The 26,719-nt window shown below is 44.9% G+C and overlaps 1 protein-coding gene across 1 annotated transcript in view; it reads left to right on the forward strand.

Annotated features, from left to right (window-relative positions):
* The first annotated feature begins 1,179 nt into the window (after positions 1 to 1,179).
* anln (anillin, actin binding protein) overlaps positions 1,180 to 26,719 on the forward strand; it is a 34,626-nt gene continuing 9,086 nt past the window's right edge. The window contains exons 1-20 of the mRNA XM_080788015.1: positions 1,180 to 1,320; positions 6,994 to 7,141; positions 7,777 to 8,043; positions 8,998 to 9,210; positions 9,816 to 10,037; positions 11,822 to 12,198; positions 12,898 to 13,642; positions 13,834 to 14,084; positions 14,883 to 15,059; positions 16,263 to 16,413; positions 17,662 to 18,029; positions 18,290 to 18,423; positions 18,924 to 19,065; positions 21,549 to 21,684; positions 23,304 to 23,579; positions 23,894 to 24,020; positions 24,359 to 24,407; positions 24,819 to 24,872; positions 26,540 to 26,572; positions 26,681 to 26,699. Of these exons, the coding sequence (XP_080644141.1) occupies positions 1,303 to 1,320; positions 6,994 to 7,141; positions 7,777 to 8,043; positions 8,998 to 9,210; positions 9,816 to 10,037; positions 11,822 to 12,198; positions 12,898 to 13,642; positions 13,834 to 14,084; positions 14,883 to 15,059; positions 16,263 to 16,413; positions 17,662 to 18,029; positions 18,290 to 18,423; positions 18,924 to 19,065; positions 21,549 to 21,684; positions 23,304 to 23,579; positions 23,894 to 24,020; positions 24,359 to 24,407; positions 24,819 to 24,872; positions 26,540 to 26,572; positions 26,681 to 26,699 (3,907 nt within the window). The 5' untranslated portion in view covers positions 1,180 to 1,302. The remainder of the gene's footprint in view (positions 1,321 to 6,993; positions 7,142 to 7,776; positions 8,044 to 8,997; positions 9,211 to 9,815; positions 10,038 to 11,821; positions 12,199 to 12,897; positions 13,643 to 13,833; positions 14,085 to 14,882; positions 15,060 to 16,262; positions 16,414 to 17,661; positions 18,030 to 18,289; positions 18,424 to 18,923; positions 19,066 to 21,548; positions 21,685 to 23,303; positions 23,580 to 23,893; positions 24,021 to 24,358; positions 24,408 to 24,818; positions 24,873 to 26,539; positions 26,573 to 26,680; positions 26,700 to 26,719) is intronic.

Here is a 26,719-nt window from a genome sequence, read left to right on the forward strand (position 1 = left end):
TGTTTTGGTTGCCATGGTTTCGTGGTTTGCAGTGTTGCCAGGTTTTAGGGACAGACACAAGCAACTCCTCCTCCTCCTTTGCATAATTACAGTACATTTCAACTGTTAGCTGTGAGAGGACGACACCATAAAGCATTACACGACCTGTTTACAACAGGGTCCTGCACCGTCAATGATGTACCATTTTCAAATACGGTATCTACTAATTTGCCCGAGGTCACTTATAATAAGCAGACATGGCAACACGGGTGGCTAGCAACGTCACTACAGAAACGCCAGAGCTTATGGGAGATGAAGTTCGTTTCATATATTCTTTTAAACTATGATTGATTTCTCACTCAATCAATGTTTGATTTAATGTCGTTTATGACAAGACTTTTAAGGTTTAGCTGAAAGAATATGGTATAATTAATTTGATAATTAAAGTAGGCACAGACAAAAAACGTCTCGATAGAGAGGTTTTTTTAAAATAATATTATTATTTTAGGAGCAGAGCTGTCAACAGAAACATTGGATAATCTTTAACTATTTGTCTCCCTCACGTGGCCAAACTGAGCATTACGGTGTATGTTGTACGTATGATTGAAACTGTGGCTTTGAGCGTTATTTCCACTACAAATGTTATAATTTATAAAACACGCATTGGCCACTTTAGCCCCATTTTATACAACATTTATTACTAATTATTTTACAAAACATCAGTCAAGTAAAAGTACAAACGTAATGACATGCAAATATTATAAATATACTTAGCCTATATATTTTTTTAAATGGGTTCTTTAGTTTAAGATATATATTTTGATGCCAAAACGTTTGTACTTTTACTCAACTAACATTTTGAACACAGGCCTTTTAACTTCTATCAGAGTTTTCCGCTGTATTAAATGAAATCATACGTTTATTAAATAAATTGTAGAATTAAAACTGAACTGAAATTACTTCTATCATTTCCCCATCCGGCCTACAGCAGAAACGGAACCAGTATCACCGGATACAGTAGACAGGTCTAAGAAGTCTGTCATCGTCATCTGGGTTGGTCGGTGCTGGTCACGGATTGGCTCAGAGCGCACGTCTGTCATCGCTCCCTCTTCGCTGTGATTGGTCCTCCCGCTCCTGTACGCGTCACAGTCACAGCAGACCGTGTGGTGCGCATGCGCCGTGCCGCTCAGCGCTGAAATTCAAATTTTGAACGGAACAGTTTGTTGTTTGTGAAGAAAGAGAAGAGAAGAGGAAGGAAGAATCACAATAACAATCAGAATCAGAATCATATCAATATTATTAACGCAGGGAACAGACAGTGAAATGGACCCTTTCACTGAGGTGAGTCTGACGCCGGTTTAATGATATATTTATTATTTATTCCACTCTGTCTGTGATGTGAGGTTTATCATGCTATCGCAACAGTTAGCACCGCAAGCTAACGCGACGTTAACTTTTATTTGATCAGTTATTCGGGAAGAAAACCTACACACGGTTGACCAACAAGAACGCCTCAGTTATTTATTATCGTTTTGACGTTAATGTGTCAGTTTATGTCGTTATTATTATAACATTAATCAGTCGCTGGATTGACCACTATAGTACCGAATGCTTTTTGATTGATTGATTGAAAATATGTATTAACAGTTTTGCAGAAGTACAGTACATTTCAAGCACAACTCAATACAAACACTGTTAGCTGTGAGTGGACGACACCATACATACAGCATTACACTTGTTTACAAGAGGGTCCACCTTGTTCAATTTAATCAAAAACATTTAGAGACAAATATACACTTCTATCCAGTGAGGGTGTGTGTGTGTGTGTGTGTGGGGGGGGGGGGGGGCGGGGGGGTAAGATGCCTCTTTTGTGGTCAACTGTCAACCTAATTTTATCATCAAATATACTTTTATATTTTATTATGGGTATAATATACTGTATTAATCCGTGAATTAAGACGTCACAGCAGCATAATGTGACACACAAATACAACTAAAGCTAACTGGAATTGAATGACAATTAGTATAATGCTGCAGCTGCAACTTATTCATTATTTTTCCTTTAGTAAAGTATTTTATTATTATTATTATTTTTACACACACATGATTAGGGGGAAAAGCCACAATACTTAATGACCCAGACAGTGATTCATGTTTGGTTGACTAGTTAATATACTATCACTATATTCTATATACTAAAATATATTTTTATATAAGTCTTTAGTAGAATGTTGGCTGATGGCTGATACAGTGTCTACATGCCGGCTGTTGTAAATCTCCACTCATTCCCAACCTTTCTGATTTCAATCACACCCAGTTTTATTAGTTTGCATTTGGCCACAGCACAGACACACCCATTATTATTATTATTATGATGACAGCATACTAGCAAAGCATCCATATGGACCCCTAGAGGTCCTCGGACCAGGCCTTGAGCACCAGTGGTCTGGTCTAACTCTAACCGTTCATTTCCTATTTAAGGAACAGTACGTCAGTCAGTCAGTCCTGGGTCTGTCCACTAGTCAGTCAGCCCTGGGTCTGTCGACAGTAAGTCCTGGGTCTGTCCACTAGTCAGTAGTCAGTCAGCCCTGGGTCTGTCCACTAGTCAGTCAGCCCTGGGTCTGTTCACTAGTCAGTCAGCCCTGGGTCTGTCCACTAGTCAGTCAGCCCTGGGTCTGTTCACTAGTCAGTCAGCCCTGGGTCTGTTCACTAGTCAGTCAGCCCTGGGTCTGTCCACTAGTCAGTCAGCCCTGGGTCTGTCCACTATAGTCAGTCAGCCCTGGGTCTGTCCACTAGTCAGTCAGTCCTGGGTCTGTCGACAGTAAGTCCTGGGTCTGTCGACAGTAAGTCCTGGGTCTGTCGACAGTAAGTCCTGGGTCTGTCCACTAGTCAGTCAGCCCTGGGTCTGTCCACTATAGTCAGTCAGCTTTGGGTCTGTCTACTAGTCAGTCAGCCCTGGGTCTGTCGACAGTAAGTCCTGGGTCTGTCCACTAGTCAGTAGTCAGTCAGCCCTGGGTCTGTTCACTAGTCAGTCAGCCCTGGGTCTGTCCACTAGTCAGTAGTCAGTCAGCCCTGGGTCTGTCCACTAGTCACTAGTCAGTCAGCCCTGGGTCTGTCCACTAGTCACTAGTCAGTCAGCCCTGGGTCTGTCCACTTGACTAGTCAGTCGAAATATTTATAAATGGTGAAAATAGCCGATCTACAAGCTCACAACACTTCTCACCACGGCGTGTTGTGAGCATGTATAGCTCTGCTATTTTCCATTTATTTAGTTGTGTGGGATGAAGCAAAGCAGAGCATGGACAGAATTAATTTAGGAAAATGTATAATGTATATTTAAAAGAATAGATACAAGGTTTCTAGCTGACAGCAATGATATTATTTGTCTTCTCCTTTTAAAATAAAAACAGTTTTGTGTCAGCGGCGCTCAACCTTTTTCCTGTCAAGGACCCCCAGAATTATCTGCATTTGGCCGTAGACCCCCATCTCAAAATATGTAGTTCCAGGGACCCCCCAGACTTGTAGATCTGCTATTTTCCAATAGCTAAAGTGTAACATAACGCTTTAAAACACCAAAAGGGGGTTCCCGCCACTCGGTGGCGCGCTACGAGCTTGTAGATCTGCTATTTTTTAATAGCTAAAGCATAACATGATGCCGACACCAAAATGGGTTCCCGGTCAGAATGGGTTAATGACCCAGACAGTGATTCATGTTTGGTTGACTAGTTAATACTATCACTATATTCTATATACTAAAATATATTTTTATATAAGTCTTTAGTAGAATGTTGACCTTTTAACTGTGCTCTGTATCTGCTAATGGCTGATACAGTGTCTACATGCCGGCTGTTGTAAATCTCCACTCATTCCCAACCTTTCTGATTTCAATCACACCCAGTTTTATTAGTTTGCATTTGGCCACAGCACAGACACACCCATTATTATTATTATTATTATTATGATGACAGCATACTAGCAAAGCATCCATATGGACCCCTAGAGGTCCTCGGACCAGGCCTTGAGCACCAGTGGTCTGGTCTAACTCTAACCGTTCATTTCCTATTTAAGGAACAGTACGTCAGTCAGTCAGTCCTGGGTCTGTTCACTAGTCACTAGTCAGTCAGCCCTGGGTCTGTCCACTAGTCAGTCAGCCCTGGGTCTGTTCACTAGTCAGTCAGCCCTGGGTCTGTTCACTAGTCAGTCAGCCCTGGGTCTGTCCACTAGTCAGTCAGCCCTGGGTCTGTTCACTAGTCAGTAGTCAGTCAGTCCTGGGTCTGTCCACTAGTCAGTCAGCCCTGGGTCTGTCCACTAGTCAGTCAGCCCTGGGTCTGTCAGTCCTGGGTCTGTCGACAGTAAGTCCTGGGTCTGTCGACAGTAAGTCCTGGGTCTGTCGACAGTAAGTCCTGGGTCTGTCGACAGTAAGTCCTGGGTCTGTCCACTAGTCAGTCAGCCCTGGGTCTGTCCACTATAGTCAGTCAGCCCTGGGTCTGTCCACTAGTCAGTCAGCCCTGCGTCTGTCGACAGTAAGTCCTGGGTCTGTCCACTAGTCAGTAGTCAGTCAGCCCTGGGTCTGTTCACTAGTCAGTAGTCAGTTAGCCCTGGGTCTGTCCACTAGTCACTAGTCAGTCAGCCCTGGGTCTGTCCACTAGTCAGTCGAAATATTTATAAATGGTGAAAATAGCCGATCTACAAGCTCACAACACTTCTCACCACGGCGTGTTGTGAGCATGTATAGCTCTGCTATTTTCCATTTATTTAGTTGTGTGGGATGAAGCAAAGCAGAGCATGGACAGAATTAATTTAGGAAAATGTATAATGTATATTTAAAAGAATAGATACAAGGTTTCTAGCTGACAGCAATGATATTATTTGTCTTCTCCTTTTAAAATAAAAACAGTTTTGTGTCAGCGGCGCTCAACCTTTTTCCTGTCAAGGACCCCCAGAATTATCTGCATTTGGCCGTAGACCCCCATCTCAAAATATGTAGTTCCAGGGACCCCCCAGACTTGTAGATCTGCTATTTTCCAATAGCTAAAGTGTAACATAACGCTTTAAAACACCAAAAGGGGGTTCCCGCCCACAGAAAGAGGCTTTTTTTCCCATCATCATGTGGCATTGATGTTCCCTTCCCTGAACCAATAGAATCCCACAGTTCAAATCCAGGAACCGCAAACGGCAGCTCTCTCTCTCTCTGTGTGTGTGTGTGTGTGTGTCATTCCTTAGGAATGAATGGCTGTTTTAATAACGGCAGCGAGTCGTCATGTTTTCCACAAGTAGAGTTGAGTTGCCTGGAGGAATTCTACGAGCCGCGGGAATGTGTTTGGTCTTGTTGTCGCAGGGAGAGACTAACAGCCTAACAGGGCCGTAAATCAGCTCTCATGACACTTTGACTCAGAGGAGGAGGAGGAGGGGGAGGAGGAGGGGGGGTGGGGGGGGGAGGAGGAGGGGGGGGGGGGGGGGGAGGAAGGAGATGGGATGGAACAAACAAACACATGTCTGTTATCTGTGTGTTAGAAGCAGTGCTGCATGCATGGCTCTTAATTGCTCAAAATAAATGTGACAAGAATTGTCTTTTTTTCTCTCTTTTTTTTCTTCATGAAAATATTGATTGTCTTTAGTGATGGGGGAAAGTAGACCCTTTAAGCAGTTACCATTACTTTTAAGAGTGTGCAGCCGAGCTGTGCCCAATGCAAGGTCACAGAGTGACGAGAAAGATTCCTATATAGTGTCTGGAAAAAGAGAGACATAGCAAGTAGCAAGTCTTCTCCAGGACAGACCGACCTCTGGCCTGTGCTTCGAGGGGCGCCCCGATATCATTGTTTCTTTGCTTTTATTATAGTCCTATAGTGTAAAAAGGTTGAGAGTAATCACTACTGTATTTATTTATGTACTAGTAAATCTGCCGTCTGTCTGTGTGCATCATGGGTGAATGTGAAGCACTTTGACCTCTCGGGAGTCAGAGTGCTTCACATTCACCCATGATGCACACAGACAGACGGCAGATTTACTAGTACATAAATAAATACAGTAGTGATTACTCTCAACCTTTTTACATGTCAGGGCTTGCAGTACAGTACAGTACAGTACAATTTACAATTTAGGCATTTAGCAGACGCTCTTAATCCAGAGCGACTTACATTAAGCAAGAACAAAAAAAGCATGGGAATACATCACATAAAGACATTTATCATGAAACATGCGTAAGCTAGGAAAGTAACAGTGGAATATCTATAATGAAACTATACATATAAGCTATACATCTATACTACTATGCTACACATATACACATATACACAGTACAGTACAGTACAGTACAGTACAGTACAGTACAGTGCAGTGCAGTGGGGGGGGGGGGCATATGACCTTATTTGGAGCTGATTTCAGGTCTAGTTGAAACATGACCTCATCAGATAGGACTGCAGTCTGGAATGAATGGAATATCAACGTAGACCCTCGCTGGTTCTTGTATGTTTGTGTCTCGGCCGCAGGTCGCCACCTTTTCATCCCATTTTGGGGCGGGAACTCCCTTTTGGTGTTTTAAGCATTATATTATATTATACGTTAGCTGTTGAAAAATAGCAGATATGCTATACAACCTCAAATACATGTACGGTAATCGTGTGGGACGTCCTCGACATGGAAATGTTTGAGAGCGACTGACACAGAAACACAGGGTTTTTCAGAAAACTGTCAGGATTTAGAAGACATTTGTAGAATCGTCCTCAGATCTAAATGTCTTAATCCCATCCAAGGCACCCTGACTTACTTCATAGAAGCTTACATTTATGTCCTATTATGGTATGTAAATTGTAAATATGTGAATCCTTCCCCATAAGATGCAGTATATGTCACGAGGAAAACTAAAGAGAATATAATGGAAACATTATATTCTCTTCAGTTTTCCTAAAGAGAATCCCAGGCCGGATTGAAAATAAGTTTTATATTTTAACTACTTCCATTTTCTTGTGGGCCGTGGTGTTTTATAATGACTTTTCTTCTTCTCCGTTTTACCAGAAACTCCTGGAGCGAACGCGCGCCCGCAGGGAGAACCTGCAGAAGAAGATGGCCTCCAGGCCCGCGGCGGGCGCAGCCAGCGGCAGCAAGCGAGCCAGAGAGCCTCTCGCGGAGACCAACAGCATGAGGAGTGACGCGCACACTACAGGTAGGAGTGATTCACACACACTGCAGGTAGGAGTGATACACACACACACACACACACACACTACAGGTAGGAGTGATACACACACACTACAGGTAGGAGTGATACACACACACACTACAGGTAGGAGTGATACACACACACACTACAGGTAGGAGTGATACACACACACACTACAGGTAGGAGTGATACACACACACACTACAGGTAGGAGTGATACACACACACAATACAGGTAGGAGTGATACACACACACACACACTACAGGTAGGAGTGATACACACACACTACAGGTAGGAGTGATACACACACACACACACTACAGGTAGGAGTGATACACACACTACAGGTAGGAGTGATACACACACTACAGGTAGGAGTGATACACACACTACAGGTAGGAGTAATGCACTCTAAGGCCCTCATTTATCAACCGTGCGTACGCCAAAATATGGGTGCACGCCGACATTTTCGACATTTACCATTTCCGCCAAAGCTTGAAATTGAACTTGAGTAGGACAAAAAGTCACGTTCTCAGCTCCACATCTGTCCTCTAAGCCGTCTCCCATGTCCTCCTCCTCCTCTCAGTTCCACATCTGTCCTCTAATCCGTCTCCCATGTCCTCCTCCTCCTCTCAGCTCCTCAGCCGTCTTCCAAGCCGTCTCCGTCCAAGCGCAGCCGTTCTGGGGAGATGGTGGTCCCGCCACAGCTCCAGGTGGGCGAGGAGAACCGGGAGCCTGCGGCCCAGCGGGTCCCGGGGGCCCCTGCGGCGCTGCTGTCGGACCCTCGCACGGACAAGAAGCCCCCGGCGGGACCGGCGGCCAGCGCTCGGTCCTCCTCCTCCCTGGAGAAGAGCGCGGCCCGGCCCGTCACCCAGGCCCCGCCTCCAGAACCCCCGCTCCAAAGTAACTCATTACATTCACTACTTGAGTGCAGTTTTGAGCTATTTGTGCTTTACTGGAGTATTTCCAATATTTTTACTTCTACTATTGTACTTACTTACTTCAAACTGTTGAACTGTACTTGTTATTTGACAGCTTTTTCTTTGTAGATTTTGATTATTATTACAAAGCTATATTTAAACCTGACTATTTAGACGAGTGCTATAATTATATTTTGTGTCTAATTACTCATTCATTCTCTAGTACAGTGGTTCTGGGACCCCCATAATAATGACATATGCCCTGGGGACCCCCCCCCCCCCACCCTGAGGAGCACTTACAATTTTAGGAGTTAATTTGAGTTATTTTTAATTAATATTGTGAAAACTTTTGATCTACAAGCTCACATGGCATTGTGCGAGGCATTGTGAGCTTGTAGATCAGCTATTTTCACCCCCCCCCCCCCTCTTTCTTATATTACCGGTATTTGACAATTTGACCAATGTTTCACCAGTTTTTATAGTATAAATTTGTTGAATACTTTTGATGCGGTAATGTTTTTTATTTTATTTTAGGTATTAAAACGGTCTTGAAAGTCCTTAACCCATTCTGACCGGGAACCCATTTTGGTGTCGGCATCATGTTATGCTTTAGCTATTAAAAAATAGCAGATCTACAAGCTCATAGCGCGCCACCGAGTGGCGTGCTACGAGCTTGTAGGTCTGCTATTTTTGAAAAATCAAAGAACGACTGACATTTTTAGAATCTGATCTCAGGTCAGAATGGGTTCACCAGACCAGTGTGTGTCCACTGGAAACCTCGTATGAATCTGATCTCAGGTCAGAATGGGTTAATAAATGAAGGTCTCCCGTCCCACAGGTTGAGAACCACTGCTCTAGTGCACTATGTATTGTCATTTTTATCTAATGTGTTTATTTGGACAAAATGTGAGTACTTTCTTCTCCACCACTGTTCCAGAAGAGTCCTTCATGACTCCTCCTCCTCCAGAACACACCGCGGCCCGGCCCGGCGCCCAGGCAGCCCCGCGTCCAGAACATGTCCAGGGTGTTGAGCCAGAGCCTCAGAGGATGGCCCGGCCCGGCGCCCAGGCAGCAGAACCAGAACCTGAGAAGATGCTGGAGTGTTCTGCTGCCCCAGAACCACAGAGGAGTGAAGGTCCTTGTTTTGAAGGTCCGTTTTTTTTAAAATGTTTTTAAAACATTAACCCGATTCTAAAACCCCTTCATAAATCCTGACCTAAAGTTGTCTGGAAAAACTTCAACATTTTATATAGCAGCATCAATTGTTTAACATTTTTGAGTGGTGCAACCACTCCTACAACCAGCAATGTCTGTGTACCTGTGTATCTGTGTACCTGTGTGTATGAGCACGAGTGGTGTGCGCATGCGTGAAATTGGAACGACACGAGTATGTGACTTATTAATACCAGTAGGGGGCGCCAGAAACAGAGAGAGGGGTTGAGTGAGAGAGAGAGAGAGGAGGGGGGGGAGAGAGAGGGGAGTTGCACCACTCGGTTCACACGTGTGTGATTTTTTTAATACTGTACATACTGTACCGAACCCCAAAAGGGTAGGGTTACAAAAAAAAGGCTTCCGTCTGTCTCTGTATCCACACTTTTCCTGGGCTGTGTGTGCTCCAGTTCCTGTTGATTTCATTGGATATCATTGGTCATCTGACCAGTTTCATTGGCTTTCATTGGATCAAATCGACAGGAACACACAGCCCAGGAAAAGTGTGGATATAATATAATGTTGATGTCTTGTCTTGGTCTTCAGAGCCCCAGCGGACCGGCCACTCCGCCCCGGGTCTTCCTTCAGAGCCCCAGCGGACCGGCCACTCCGCCCCGGGTCTTCCTGCCGCCGGCAGAACAACAACATGCGCGCAGCCGGGCCGAGAGGCGGTGCCAAAGGAGGCCCCGCCCCCGGCCAGCGGCGCCGGGGGCATGAAGTCCCGCCTCCAGAGGCTGGCGGAGAAGAGGCAGTGCTGGGACAACAACGGTACGGAGAGATTCAAACGTTAAAGTGTATAGTTCTTCAGGGATGCAATAAAACAACGACCTCTGCATCCACGCGATGCACTACTGTACTACTGTATTCTAGTTTATTTTGATAGCTTTAGTTATAATAATATTTTGTTCTTCTGTTTTCTACATGAATATAACCACATTATAACCATATAAAATGAGATGGGAGTTAAATGCTGCAATTTGTAAAAAAGGAAAAAAAAGGCAAAATATGACTTGTGGTCCAGGGACCCCACTTTGGGACCCCTAGGGGTCCTTGAGGGAGTTACAGAGGGTCCTCAGCTAAATGATAGTTAGGAACCAAATGGACCCTTATAATAATAATAATAAAACTTTATTTGTATTGCACCTTTCATGACATGAAATGCAGCTCAAAGTGCTTTACAGAGCAATGGAGAAAAAACAAGCAGTGATGCAATACAGTGAGGACATGAATAACAAAAAATAAAAGATCAATTGAAAGCAATGTTGTAGAAGTGGGTCTTGAGCTGAGCTTTAAAAATGTCTACAGAGGCTGCCTGTCGAAGGTACAGTGGGAGTTTGTTAAACTACAGAGGCTGCCTGTCGAAGGTACAGTGGGAGTTTGTTAAACTACAGAGGCTGCCTGTCGAAGGTACAGTGGGAGTTTGTTAAACTACAGAGGCTGCCTGTCGAAGGTACAGTGGGAGTTTGTTAAACTACAGAGGCTGCCTGTCGAAGGTACAGTGGGAGTTTGTTAAACTACAGAGGCTGCCTGTCGAAGGTACATTGGGAGCTTGTTAAACTACAGAGGCTGCCTGTCGAAGGTACAGTGGGAGCTTGTTAAACTACAGAGGCTGCCTGTCGAAGGTACAGTGGGAGTTTGTTAAACTACAGAGGCTGCCTGTCGAAGGTACAGTGGGAGCTTGTTAAACTACAGAGGCTGCCTGTCGAAGGTACAGTGGGAGCTTGTTAAACTACAGAGGCTGCCTGACGAAGGTACAGTGGGAGTTTGTTAAACGACAGAGGCTGCCTGTCGAAGGTACCGTGGGAGTTTGTTAAACGACAGAGGCTGCCTGTCGAAGGTACAGTGGGAGCTTGTTAAACTACAGAGGCTGCCTGTCGAAGGTACAGTGGGAGCTTGTTAAACGACAGAGGCTGCCTGTCGAAGGTACAGTGGGAGTTTGTTCCATGCCGTCGGCCCGTAGAAGCAAAAAGCTGCTTCCCCGTATTTTTCAGTTGCCATTTTTTTCCCCATCTAGAATAGTGCACTTTTTTTATGGGTCTGAAACTCTGAGAGTGTACATACTATGCGTATACCAATTTCCCTGTACATTTGTACACTCTCAGAGTTAAATTAACTTGAATAATGAGGTCCCAGAGATAGAAATGGGGAACGGTAGCCTAATTCAGGTCAAACTGGGGGTCCTTGAAATGAAAAAAGTTTGGGAACCACTGGAAATCACTGCTAGAGCCGTAAAAGTATTCTCTTATGGGGGTCCCTGTCATATATTTTTCAAATGGGGGTCCGTGGGGCTAATGAGTGTCAATTTGGGGGTCCTTGACATGAGAAGAGTTTGGGGACCACTGACTGCTGTAGGCTACAAGTGTAATAGCAATAATGAATGTAAAAAGTCGATTACATATTGGTGCTCGTAAAACTTTGGTGGGTGCTCCTAATTCTTTTCTGGTGCTCCTTCATTCTGAATTTGGGTGTTACCAGTGATCTGATCTCAGGTCAGCTCCAGCGCTACCAAGTAAAAAAAGTTAATTTCGAGCCCTGTTTTTAAATGTTTCTAGGTGACTCGTCGGACGACCCCCCTCCTCCTCCTCCTCCGTCCCCTCCGAGGAGACAGGAGGAACAGGAGGCGTGTGTCCCCCCCTCCTCCTCCTCCCCCCCGGCCCCGGTGGGCCGGCGAGGCCGTCTGGCTCACCTGGCTGCCGCCATGGGCTCGTGGGAGGACGACCTGAGCCGCCCGCTGCCTCGCAGCAAGGAGGAGGACAAGCAGCCCGCCTCGGCCTGGGCCGCCAAGATGGCCGCCCGGGACGCTGCCGCCAAACAACCCGCTGCTGCTACTGTCGGCGGCAAGATGGCCGCCCGGGACGCTGCCGCTAAACAACCCGCTGCTGCTACTGTCAGCGGCAGCAGCAGCGAGCCTCCGTCCACCTCAGGGCAGGTAAAGCACATTTTGCATCCCCAAAAACGCACCATTCGGACCCGACGTCGAAAATAAATAAATGTTTTCTAAATCATGACAATTTTCGGAAAGATTTGAGGCACATTTTAAACGATTTTTCAAAAATAGCAGACCTATAAGCTATGAACTTGTAGATCTGCTAGTTATACCAGATGTATGTAATCTGGCACCACTGCCGTATCAGGCACAATTTTCTGGGACGGTGCGTACGGCGCAAAGTTAACCACAGTATACCGCTAATCAACTTACAAATTACATATACTTACACATAGTATATGTATAACTAGCTCTCAATGATGACGTAATAAAGCTGTGGATTAAATGGACCCAATGCCAGAGTGTAACTGGTTTTCGATGGTGACGTAATGACGATATGTTTTAGTGTCGGGAGGATTAAAGGTAATGCTCCTGTGTATACATGTATGTAATCTGGCACCACTGCCGTATCAGGCACAAGTAGTCATTACTGAGATTTGACAGTTTGTAACAGTCGAAAGTACTTGCGCACTCTGCTTGCGCACTAGTAGGCCATTTATGGCACTGGGCGATTAGTAGGCCATTTATGGCAACAAGGGGAGGAAAGAGAAACTGCACTAAAACAGTGCCTTTTTAAGTGCAAATGAACTAAACAACATGCTTATGGGTGTGGTTGGTTTGTCTTATTATTTCCCCTCCAAGCAGCCCATCGTGGACTGTCCCGTCAAGGCCAGCAGAGTGGTCCCGCCCAGGGGCCAGGCCAGTCCCCAGAAGACCCCTGGCCAGGGGCTCTCCCACCAGGCCAGTCCCCAGAAGACCCCCGGCCAGGGGCTCTCCCACCAGGCCAGTCCCCAGAAGACCCCCGGCCATGGGCTCTCCCACCAGGCCAGTCCCCAGAAGAGCGTCATCCCTTCCTCGGTGTCTCTGGTGGTCTCCCAAAGCCCCCTGAAGGACCGGGGCCTCGACTTCACCTTCTCCAGCCCCAAGAAACCAGAGCTGGGAGCCAAACCCCTGACCGCTGGCCCCTCTGGCCCCGCTGGTCCACAGAGCAGAGGGAAGGTCCCCACCAAGGACCCCGGGACCCCCCTGCAGCAGAAAGCCAAGGACCCTGGGACCTCCCTGCAGCAGAAAGCCAAGGACCCCGGGACCCCCCTGCAGCAGAAAGCCAAGGACCCCGGGACCTCCCTGCAGCAGAAAGCCAAGGACCCCGGGACCCCCCTGCAGCAGAAAGCCAAGGACCCTGGGACCTCCCTGCAGCAGAAAGCCAAGGACCCCGGGACCCCCCTGCAGCAGAAAGCCAAGGACCCCGGGACCTCCCTGCAGCAGAAAGCCAAGGACCCCGGGACCCCCCTGCAGCAGAAAGCCAAGGACCCTGGGACCCCCCTGCAGCAGAAAGCCAAGGACCCCGGGACCCCCCTGCAGCAGAAAGCCACTGTCGGACCCACAGGTTAGACACACAGGGCCCTTGCGTAGTCTTCTGCCACTCCTTACCTTTTGTTATCCCTAAATGTACCTACTCTTTTTTCTTATTTTTTTACTATTTTTAAATACCGGTACATTTTAAAATAGTTCCCTCACTAAGTGATTTTTTATTTTTTTTTTCCCCTTCATTCTTTTAACCCTCGCTGTCACTCACAGGAGTCAAGTCCTTCGCGGATCGCTTCGGAGAGCGCCTTCAGGAACGCTCCAATCACGGCTCTCCTGCCGCCGCCGCCACAGGCTCCGCCCAGTCTAGGACGCCCGGCGGTGCCGTCCCCCCCAGCACCAGGACCGTTGCCGCCGCCGCGACCCCCGGCGTCTCCCCCAGCACCAGACTGGTCCAGGAGAGGCTGCGAGCGGCCCAGGCTGCCAACACCGCCACGGCAGACCTCACCCAGAGGCAGAAACTGGTACTGCAACGTTTACATCAACACTTTTGACCGCGTCATTAATTCATCTTAAAGGTATATTCAGTGATTTCTCTCAAAAAACCTTAGGTTTCGTTTTTGCCTTGGGACCCAAAGCCTTTCATCCAATCAGGATAGAGAGCCAAAAAACGAAACCTAAGGTTTTTTGACCCCCAGGGGTTAACTGGGGACAGGGAGGAACTCCTTATATGGTCAGCACACTCTATAGTAGAGAGGATTATCACAACAAAACAAAACTAACCTTTGAAGAATCGCCCAACAGTGTAACGTTACTCCATTTCCACCCACGGGTGTCTTAAAATAGTGCGATCAAATGTCCTAATGTCGGAAGATAATCCACGATCGATCGGTCTGTGACAAAAAGTCGTTAGAACACAGCCAGCCAGCCATAGTTCGGAGGTCGTTTTACTGCATATTAAGCTGCAATATTTTATATTAAAATGAGATAAATTCGACATTCGATCCGTTCGAATCATTCCCAAACCCACGTGGTGTTTTTTTAAATGAATGTCCGAATGTAATTTTTTGACAATTCTGGCAGCAGTACTTGGGACTCAGCATCAAGGGTTGGATTGGAGGGTTGTATTTGAGCGCCGCAAGGCTGCAGCTCCCAAGAGGCGGTCAAATGTGAAGAACGTATGTGACAAATAGTAGGACTTTATCCATCTCCACTTCCCAGACCCTCTCTAGTCTAACAACCCACTCACTGATTTCTGCCTTGTTGTGTTTTCAAAACAAACAAAGTAAAACGTGGCTTTCTTTCTTTTCTTTGTCACACAGGAGCGTGAGTCGGAGCTCGCGCAGATCCGCAGTCGCTTCCAGAAGGGAAGCGGCAACATGTGGAAGAACAACAAGGAGGAGGAGACACCGGCACCCAGGAAACACCTGGAGGAGACACCGGCACCCAGGAAACACCTGGAGGAGACACCGGCACCCAGGAAACACCCACAGATCAAGGTAGATTGTAGATTAAAGCTCGATACAAAATCGTATTTTTTGGGCGGGGACAGAAGTAGAACATTACAACCGAATGTCCCTAGAAAAACGCCTTGCCCACCCAGTAGAAAACGCCTAAGCCTTGCCCACCCAGTAAAAAACGTCTAGCCTGGCCCACCCAGTAGAAAACGTCTGGCCTTGCCCACCCAGTAGAAAACGTCTAGCCTTGCCCACCCAGTAGAAAACGTCTAGCCTTGCCCACCCAGTAGAAAACGTCTAGCCTTGCCCACCCAGTAGAAAACGTCTAGCCTTGCCCACCCAGTAGAAAACGTCTGGCCTGGCCCACCCAGTAGAAAACGTCTGGCCTGGCCCACCCAGTAGAAAACGTCTAAGCCTTGCCCACCCAGTAGAAAACGTCTAGCCTTGCCCACCCAGTAGAAAACGTCTGGCCTTGCCCACCCAGTAGAAAACGTCTGGCCTGGCCCACCCAGTAGAAAACGTCTGGCCTTGCCCACCCAGTGGAAAACGTCTGGCCTTGCCCACCCAGTAGAAAACGTCTAAGCCTTGCCCACCCAGTAGAAAACGTCTGGCCTTGCCCACCCAGTGGAAAACGTCTGGCCTTGCCCACCCAGTAGAAAACGTCTGGCCTGGCCCACCCAGTAGAAAACGTCTGGCCTTCCCCACCCAGTAGAAAAGACGCTAGTGAGACTCGGCTCATGTTTTGATTACACGTGACGTAACCGTTCCGTCATGCTAGATTTCTGTTTCAACCAATCGGAGTGCTTCCTCGACACGTCATGTTGTATAATACACTGACACCGAGCAAGACAGGAACGCCCAAAAACGTCACATCCGGTTTTAGCCCGGGGTAAGAATTTTCTATGGCTGCCAATGCAACTTGGTCCAATCCTTAATCTCATACGGACAAACATCTATGCCGATAATATCTAACTTGCGGAAGTGTAGCGTGCCTTATTGTCCACGGGGCAACAGATCTTTCAACGTATGGCATTGCAAATACGTTTGATAATAATCGCTACTCTGCGCAATATTGTTTTGAAAATGCCGCAAATTGCACTGCAGTGAACGAGAGCAAATCACAACTTACCCCGGGGGTGGGCGGAGTCAAGGGCTTGACGCGCCTCGGTGTCAGTGTATAAGCGCGTGTGTGTGTGTGTGTGTGTGTGATTGATTTCATTGGCTGACTGTCGTGTTTGTTTTCAGGTGGTGGAGGCGGACATCTCTCTCTCCGTGGATGAAGATGATTTCAGTACGGCCAGCAACCTGACCTGTGCCACAGAGCCCTTCAGCACAGCCAGCAACCTGACCTGTGCCACAGAGCCCTTCAGCACAGCCAGCAACTACTCATCTGCAGGTAGCGTAATTTAAAGCTGCAACACTAGAGCTTAGGTCGTGTTGCATGTGGTCGATTTGGACGGTTACAATAGATATACGACTTGGATATAAAACTCTAAGGGTTGCCCACCTGCCCCTGGCAGCTAAATAAAACACTAAGGGTTGCCCACCTGCCCCTGGCAGCTAAATAAAACACTAAGGGTTGCCCACCTGCCCCTGGCAGCTAAATAAAACACTAAGGGTTGCCCACCTGCCCCTGGGAGCTAAATAAAACACTAAGGGTTGCCCACCTGCCCCTGGCAGCTAAATAAAACACTAAGGGTGGCCCACCTGCCCCTGGCAGCTAAATACAACACTAAGTTTGCTTTCAGGTTGCCCGACTGGACAAGTAAAACACAACACCAGATATATCTAAACACCTGAACGTGTCCAGAGCGCTGTTCTCACTCTTGCTACACTTAAAGGAGAATTCCATACTAAAAGGCTTTCTTACCTTTCTTTGTAGTTGTTACGTCCCCATCAAAGAGGTCCAGGTGTTATTTTGTGCAAAAGCTCCTTATTGGCTATTTCCCCTACCATAATCCCTAAATTAATTGCATTGAATTGAATTGAATGGGATGTATGGGGTGTTGTGCTAATTCGCTTATTTCCATCGAAATAAGTACCGGTAGTAAAGTGTGCCGCTTGGGTTATTATTTACATTATGAAGAGAGGATATAAACATTTTCTTTGAGCGAATTAGCACAACACCCCATACATCCCATTCAATCCAATGCAATTCATTTAGGGCTTATGGTAGGGGAAATAGCCAATAAGTAGCTTTTGCACAAAATAACACCTGGACCTCTTTGGTGGGGACGACGTAACAACTACAAAGAAAGGTAAGAAAGCCTTTCAGTATGGAATTCTCCTTTAACCAGTCATATTCACAGCTAGGTATTTGGCATAAAAATGTAGGTATGAATTTAGTTTTTTATTGCACAGCACCAGAAAGTAAATAACTAAGTATTAAATTGAACTAATTAACGAATTAAACATTCCTAGCATTTTATATATATATAATGGATTATTTACTTTTGGGGCTAAAAGGGCAAGACCTTTGGGCAAGTAGAACATAACTAGGTGCCTCTGAGACCTTTGGGCAAGTAGAACATAACTAGGTGCCTCTGAGACCTTTTAGTGTCAACCCCTGGACTTGTTGTGCATGTGTTGAACGGTCATTAACAACAGACAACAAAGAATAAAGTAAACTGCACTTTTTTTTCAGGACATCTACTGGCCGTGTCTCCTCCGGCTGCCACCTCCAGCCCTCTGACGAGACCGGACCAGAGGGAGAAGAAGACCCCCTCCTCCTCCTCTAACCAGAGGGAGAAGACCCCCTCCTCCTCCTCTAACCAGAGGGAGAAGACCCCCTCCTCCTCCTCCTGTAACGAGGTAGAGATGAGTGTGGACCAGTCCATCGTGGAGCAGAGCGTGGACCAGTCCATCACCTCGGCCGTCATCAACGGCCTGTTTGAGGGCGTATATGACGAGGAGGAGGATGAGGAGGAGGATGCTCTGAACATCTCCTCCATGTCTCTGCTGGCTCCCATGGAGGAGGTGGTGAACAGCCCTGAGAGGAGGCTGATGATGATGGTACGTATCGTAGCAAAAAAAATGTTCAGCCCCTGCCCCTCCAACACTCTCTGCCCGTTCCTGGTCACTGTCCACTCAGTCACTAGCTGTCCTGTTACTGTCCACTCAGTCACTAGCTGTCCTGTTACTGTCCACTCAGTCACTAGCTGTCCTTTTACTGTCCACTCAGTCACTAGCTGTCCTTTTACTGTCCACTCAGTCACTAGCTGTCCTTTTACTGTCCACTCAGTCACTAGCTGTCCTTTTACTGTCCACTCCAGACGTCCACTCCGGCCGGCTCCTTCTGTGAGAAGAGTGGACCTCCTGACCTGGTGTCCAGGCCCAGTAAGTTCCAGAGGGCCCGCGTGACCCGCGGAGGGTCCACGGACGGCATCGACGACAAACTGCCCTACAGGTACTTCATTTGTGTACCTGTATGTCGCCTCGGTCTGAGCCAAATAGCTGAGAGAGAGTTGCGACATTGAGGGGGCAGAAAACTGAGCGCTCGAGCGCTGTCCATGCAGCCTGGATGGAGAGAGACAAACAAGCTGGAGTTGGAATTGAAATACTTTTGTTTTCAACGAATGGCGGCGCAAATATCAGCCATTTTAGGCATGTCGTGTGCAACATGACAACTGTTTTAAAGTATTGCACAGTGACAACTAAAGTCTCTGTAATGTTTGTGTTGTAGTTTTACTACAAAACAATCTAAAATAAAGGGATTTAAGATCATTAAAAGCTGGGCTGTTGCCCTGTGAGTCCAGTGCATTTCTGCCTACTTCCGGTCCAGGACTTGGTCACTCTTCGCCAATAGAAGTCTATATATGACAACTATTCAGCCCGTCTACCCTTGCGATCCCTAACAATCGTGTGTGTGTGTGTGTGTGTGTGTGTGTGTGTGTGCGCGCGCTCCAGTGTGGACGCGTACCGGTCCATCAGAAAGAAGGACGTGGACAGACCTGATGAGAAGCAGGCCATCGTGAGGAAAGAAGACGTTTCCAAACGTCTGGACGAACCCAGAGCGGCTAGTGCTGCTAACATCAAACACAAGATGAAGGTTCGTTATCTTTACTAACCTTATAACTAGTGCTGCTACTTCAGCAACTAAAGACCATACTTATATATAATTAATGTAGTGATGTTCAGAAACTACAGACTAAAGACCATACATATTTATATATAATTAATGTAGTGATGTTCAGAAACTACAGACTAAAGACGATACATATTCATATATAATTAATGTAGTGATGTTCAGAAACTACAGACTAAAGACAATACATATTTATATATAATTAATGTAGTGATGTTCAGAAACTACAGACTAAAGACAATACATATTTATATATAATTAATGTAGTGATGTTCAGAAACTACAGACTAAAGACAATACATATTTATATATAATTAATGTAGTAATGTTCAGAAACTACAGACTAAAGACAATACATATTTATATATAATTAATGTAGTAATGTTGTTCAGCAACTACAGACTAAAGACTATACATATTCATATATAATTAATGTAGTAATGTTCAGAAACTACAGACTAAAGACTATACATATTTATATATAATTAATGTAGTGATGTTCAGAAACTACAGACTAAAGACAATACATATTTATATATAATTAATGTAGTGATGTTCAGAAACTACAGACTAAAGACAATACATATTTATATATAATTAATGTAGTAATGTTCAGAAGCTACAGACTAAAGACAATACATATTTATTTATAATTAATGTAGTGATGTTCAGAAACTACAGACTAAAGACAATACATATTTATATATAATTAATGTAGTAATGTTCAGAAACTACAGACTAAAGACGATACATATTTATATATAATTAATGTAGTAATGTTCAGCAACTACAGACTAAAGACAATACATATTTATATATAATTAATGTAGTAATGTTCAGAAACTACAGACTAAAGACAATACATATTTATATATAATTAATGTAGTAATGTTCAGAAGCTACAGACTAAAGACAATACATATTTATTTATAATTAATGTAGTGATGTTCAGAAACTACAGACTAAAGACAATACATATTTATATATAATTAATGTAGTAATGTTCAGAAACTACAGACTAAAGACGATACATATTTATATATAATTAATGTAGTGATGTTCGAATGGTGCAGTGCTATTGGACAGTATAGACAATGAATTCAGTATTTAAGTCCCGACGTCATTTTGTAGAGCTACGTTACGTCCGGGTCATTTTGTAGACCTACGTTACGTTACGTCCGGGTCCGAGTGGCACCAGCTCCCGTCCGCATCTCATTGTAAATAGAATATCTAAACACGTGAATCTTTTTACAATGACGTTATTTTTCTGAAAGGAAGCCATTGAGGGTTAAAATGGGTCTTAATGCTTCCAACTCGAGTAGAATTATTAATGTTCTGTGCTGAAGTGTCCATGACAAAAAAAGAAATATGATGTGGAGACAATAAAGACTATTATTAATTATCATTATTATTGAAGGTGGTAACAGCTCCATTTGCTCAGTAAAATATTTCGGGGGCATATTTAGAAGGTGTGCAGGCTTGAGTATGTTGAATCTAGTTTGCATTAATGAGGATTTAGTTGACACAATAAAATAAAATGGCGATAGTATTCCATGTGGGGTTAGGGTCACAGCCAGATTTGGGAGAGCAGCACAGCTTTGTTGTTGCAAGGAAAGGAAAGCGGTAAAATGAGACTTTCATGGTGGTTTTCGTCTCAGATTTAGTCCGACGGAGCGTCACAGACTAGTATAACTCTATGGGGACACAGTATAACTCTATGGGGACACAGTATAACTCTATGGGGACACAGTATAACTCTATGGGGACACAGTATAACTCTATGGGGACACAAAAGTAGGACCCGGAAGTATCTCAGGAGGGGGCGCTCCCGTCACGGCTGAAATACTGAATAAAGAATGGTGCATCGCTATTGGACAGTATATAGACACAGAATAAATACAGTTAAGTCTTGTGATGTATGACTAGAATAAATACATTTAAGTCTTGTGATGTACGACTAGAATAAATACATTTAAGTCTTGTGATGTATGACTAGAATAAATACATTTAAGTCTTGTGATGTACGACTAGAATAAATACATTTAAGTCTTATGATGTATGACTAGAATAAATACATTTAAGTCTTATGATGTATGACTAGAATAAATACATTTAAGTCTTGTGATGTATGACTAGAATAAATACAGTTAAGTCTTGTGATGTATGACTAGAATAAATACATTTAAGTCTTATGATGTATGACTAGAATAAATACATTTAAGTCTTATGATGTATGACTAGCGGAACCGTCAGACTCCGAATATCGTCTGTACGATCTACATAATGTGAACCTGCAGTTTGACTGACCCTCTCCCCCCTCCCCACCTCCCCCTCCTCCCTCTCCCCCCTCCCCTCCCTCCCCTCCCCCTCCCTCCCCACCTCCCCCCCCTCCCCTCCTCCCTCTCCCCCCTCCCCTCCCTCCCCCCCCCCCCCCCCTCCCCCTGTAGGTCCTGAGTGAGGAGCTGAACCTGCAGCAGACCATCATCCACCAGGCCAGCCAGGCCCTGAACTGCTGCACCGACCTAGAGCACGGCAAGGGCTCCCAGGTGGAGGCGGAGGCCGAGAGGCTGCTGCTGGTGGCCAGTGAGTTATTAATACACTTTGGAAACTGCCTCCCCCTGGCCAGCCGGGGCGCCTGGTGGAGGGGAAAAGAACTGGTCTCTATACTGCCTCCCCCTGGCCAGCCGGGGCGCCTGATGGAGGGGAAAGGAACTGGTTGGAATAACGTGTTCCTTCCACGCGCTACGATGTCCAACCAGGGAAACTCCCCCCTGTCAGGTTGTAAAGGAGCAACTTGGACACTCAGGCATGAAGGAAGCATGAGTTCAAGTCTGTTGCTCTCCCCTTGTCCCCCATATATGGGGACTAGTTTGGTGGAGGGTGTGTAGAGCCCAGGATCACATTAGATGATTGACACAGGGGGTGAAAAATGGGTTACAAAATCGTGGGATAAAAAATAATACACTTTGGGGCGGTCATAGCTGAGTGGTCAGTTAGACCTGGGAGGAGCCAGAAGGTCATAGCTGAGTGGTCAGTTAGCCCTGGGTGGAGCCAGAGGTCCTGGTTGTCCCATAGCTGAGTGGTCAGTTAGCCCTGGGAGGAGCCAGAGGTCCTGGTTGTCCCATAGCTGAGTGGTCAGTTAGCCCTGGGAGGAGCCAGAGGTCCTGGTTGTCCCATAGCTGAGTGGTCAGTGGTGCTGAGGAGCTCTAGGTTGTCCCAGGAACGATTCCAGGCCAGGTCAGCGATGTGTTGATGTCCCTGAGCAAGACTCTGTACCCTGCATTGAGTCCCCGAGGGGCAGAATGGCTGCTCACTGCTCCTAGTGGAGATATTCTATAGACGCATATAAATGTATAAACACCCCAAAGGAGTGGGGACTATTCTATGGTCGATGTTCCCGTTAGGACTTGAACCACTTTCTAAAAGTATTTCCATGGTGAAGTGAACCACATTCTAAAGCAGACCTGGGCATTGTACGGCCCGCGGGCCAAATATGGCCCGCCGGCTGACTCTGACCGGCCCGTGAAAGATTACTTGATAATCCGAAAATAAAACATACTTTCTAATGACCTTATGGGTGGACTAAAACCGCATTGCTTTTATTTTGAAGCCCATGTATTCTCGATCGACGTACCGTTGAACCACAAATTAAATCTGGCAGAACGAAGGTGCACACGTCAACATACAGCGCCTGCCAGGCTGCCAAGTCTCAACAATACCATCACTGGTTGGCTTATTATTGTTTTCAGAACGTTATTGTTTAATGGTTGTGACTCACTCATCTCTCGATAGTAAGCAGCGCACCATGGGTTGTGAAAGTGGCACCTCCAGTGTCCTCTGAATGGAACTATTAAGAGAGCTACCTCTAATGTTCTCATTGTTAAAAGAAAATGCTAGTATTTACAGGACTTGTAACTTAAACAAAAACATAGTTTTCAACTGGGAAAGGAAACGTCTCAAGCCTGCAAGTAGAAAGTAAAAAAAAATCACACCCATGTGAAGTGAGGGGTGCTCTTATTGTACATCATCATGATGTAAAATAGTCACTCTGCCTCTAATTTGAGTCAAATGTTTCACATTTAGTTTACCATTGCTTTGCAAATGGGAAAAATAATAATTGCCCACCCCTGTTCTAAAGGTATTTCCATGGTGAATTGAACGAACGGTTTCTCTCTCTGTCTCGTCTGTCTCTCGCCGTGCAGCGGAGAGGCGGGCCACGGTGAAGGTTGCGTTGGAGCAGCTGAAGAACCAGGGTTCTGCGAGCGGTCGGACCCAGGCTGGTGGTGAGGGTTCTGCCAGCGGTCGGACCCAGGCTGGTGGTGAGGGTTCTGCTGGCGGTCGGACCCAGGCTGGTGGTGCCGCCGCCGCCTCCTCCAAGGACATGATGGGTGTTTCTGCCTCCAAGGGCTCCATCTCTCTGCTGGAGCTGCGTCTGCCTCTCAAAGCAGACTTTGTCTGCTCGGCTGCCAACACGCCAGGTACTGTTCTGGAAAGGTCCTCTGAATCCTAACTGTGTGTGTGTGTGTGTGTGTGTGTGTGTGTGTGAGGGCCTGTCACAAAGATTCAAAACGATATTATACTTTATACCTGATTTTTATACCAGTTAAATGGTATAAAATATATTTGTTTCCCAGATCGGGTAAATAGTCGATCACCGATCAAGTCATTTGGAGTGAAAGTTTGCGATGAGACATTAATCTATCGTCCTATTGGTCCATCTCTTCAGAGTCAGTCGTCCAATCGTTACTTCTTCCTGACATTAATCTCTCTTCCTATTGGTCCATCTCTTCAGAGTCGTCCAATCATTACTTCTTCCTGATGATCCGAGCGGGAGCCGAGCACACGGTGGCCACGCCCCTCGCCAGCACGCGCAGCGCGCTGAGCGGAGACGCCCTGACCTTCAGCACCAAGTTCACCATGTGAGTACTAATACCTAGTAACTAGTACTAATACTACCTAGTACTAATACTACCTAGTACCTAGACCCTGACCTTCAGCACCAAGTTCACCATGTGAGTACTAGTACTTAATAGCCTAAATATAGGCTAATAAGTAAGACTGCATGATATATCGAACATGTACCTTCATATAAACCAAGTTGAGCAAAGCCACTCTTCTCTGCCCCTCTCTGACAGACACAGTTAACGATCGCTTGTTAAGTGCCTGCCAGACAGACAATCAGATGAAATGAAGGCAGGTGTAGAGTAGAGTGTAGACTAGTGATCTGAACATGTTCTCTTCCATGTCCAACGTGCAGGTCTGACGTCAACAGTGACTTTGAGATCGACATCGAGGTCTACTACTTGGTAGGTGTCTTCCCCCCCCCGTCCCCCTTAAGTCTGACAGTTTTCTGAAATACCTATATGTTTCTGTATCAGTGGTGCTCAATATTTCATGTCAAGGACCCCAACAATTATATGTAATTGGGCCGTCGAGCCCCCCCCCCCATCTGAAAATATGTAGTTCCAGGGACCCCTCAGGGACCCCTCAGGAGCAAAAGATTTGAGTAAAAATCGTTCGCTCTGAAAGAATATTCAAAGATTTGCGTCACATTTTCACGATTTCTCAATAATAGCAGACCTACAAGCTCGTAGTGCGACACTCGGTGGCGAGCTATGAGCTTGTAGATCTGCTATTTTTCAATAGCTAAAGTGTAACATAATGCTTGAAACACAAATGGGTTAAATGTGAATTCTTTGACATAAACCATCTTCTAGGTCCAGAAACGTGAGCTGGTCAACGACAAGAAGAAGAAACCCAGCAAGTCTAAGGTGAGTTGTTTTTGGCAGCAACATTAGATTTGAGTTTTAGTCATATAGTACCTTCAATAGTTTTCATTTAAGTTTCAGTCACATTTTAGTCACCTGGAATGTTTTAGTGTTAGTCTAGTTTTAGTCGACTAAATCTACAGCTGATTTAGTCGAGTAAAATGTATTTTGGCGGGCCTTGATGCCGTCGTAATGACTGATTTTTACACTTGCTGAAAATAGCAGATCTACACTGTTTACCATATGAACTGGTTCTTTCTGTTTACCATATGAACTGGTTCTTTATGTTTACCATATGAACTGGTTCTTTATGTTTACCATATGAACTGGTTCTTTATGTTTACCATATGAACTGGTTCTTTCTGTTTACCATATGAACTGGTTCTTTATGTTTACCATATGAACTGGTTCTTTATGTTTACCATATGAACTGGTTCTTTATGTTTACCATATGAACTGGTTCTTTATGTTTACCATATGAACTGGTTCTTTATGTTTACCATATGAACTGGTTCTTTATGTTTACCATATGAACTGGTTCTTTATGTTTACCATATGAACTGGTTCTTTATGTTTACCATATGAACTGGTTCTTTATGTTTACCATATGAACTGGTTCTTTATGTTTACCATATGAACTGGTTCTTTATGTTTACCATATGAACTGGTTCTTTATGTTTACCATATGAACTGGTTCTTTATGTTTACCATATGAACTGGTTCTTTATGTTTACCATATGAACTGGTTCTTTATGTTTACCATATGAACTGGTTCTTTATGTTTACCATATGAACTGGTTCTTTCTGTTTACCATATGAACTGGTTCTTTATGTTTACCATATGAACTGGTTCTTTATGTTTACCATATGAACTGGTTCTTTATGTTTACCATATGAACTGGTTCTTTATGTTTACCATATGAACTGGTTCTTTATGTTTACCATATGAACTGGTTCTTTATGTTTACCATATGAACTGGTTCTTTATGTTTACCATATGAACTGGTTCTTTATGTTTACCATATGAACTGGTTCTTTATGTTTACCATATGAACTGGTTCTTTATGTTTACCATATGATCCGGTTCTTTATGTTTACCATATGAACTGGTTCTTTATGTTTACCATATGAACTGGTTCTTTCTGTTTACCATATGAACTGGTTCTTTATGTTTACCATATGAACTGGTTCTTTATGTTTACCATATGAACTGGTTCTTTATGTTTACCATATGAACTGGTTCTTTATGTTTACCATATGAACTGGTTCTTTATGTTTACCATATGAACTGGTTCTTTATGTTTACCATATGAACTGGTTCTTTATGTTTACCATATGAACTGGTTCTTTATGTTTACCATATGAACTGGTTCTTTATGTTTACCATATGAACTGGTTCTTTCTGTTTACCATATGAACTGGTTCTTTATGTTTACCATATGAACTGGTTCTTTATGTTTACCATATGAACTGGTTCTTTATGTTTACCATATGAACTGGTTCTTTATGTTTACCATATGAACTGGTTCTTTATGTTTACCATATGAACTGGTTCTTTATGTTTACCATATGAACTGGTTCTTTATGTTTACCATATGAACTGGTTCTTTATGTTTACCATATGAACTGGTTCTTTCTGTTTACCATATGAACTGGTTCTTTTTTCCCAGGCCATCACCCCAAAGAGATTCCTTGCCATCACTGTAAGTCTTGTCCCAATATTTGTCCATGAAACAAAACTAAATGCTTGTGTTTGACTCGTCACTATAATTAACTATAATTAATTTTTATGTTTTTTCTCCTCCTTGCAGAAAACTATCCAAACTCCAGGTAATAATATTATTATTGTT

Source organism: Protomyctophum bolini (assembly GCF_963924005.1).
Source record: "Protomyctophum bolini genome assembly, chromosome: 17".
In the NCBI taxonomy this organism is placed as follows: Eukaryota; Metazoa; Chordata; class Actinopteri; order Myctophiformes; family Myctophidae; genus Protomyctophum; species Protomyctophum bolini.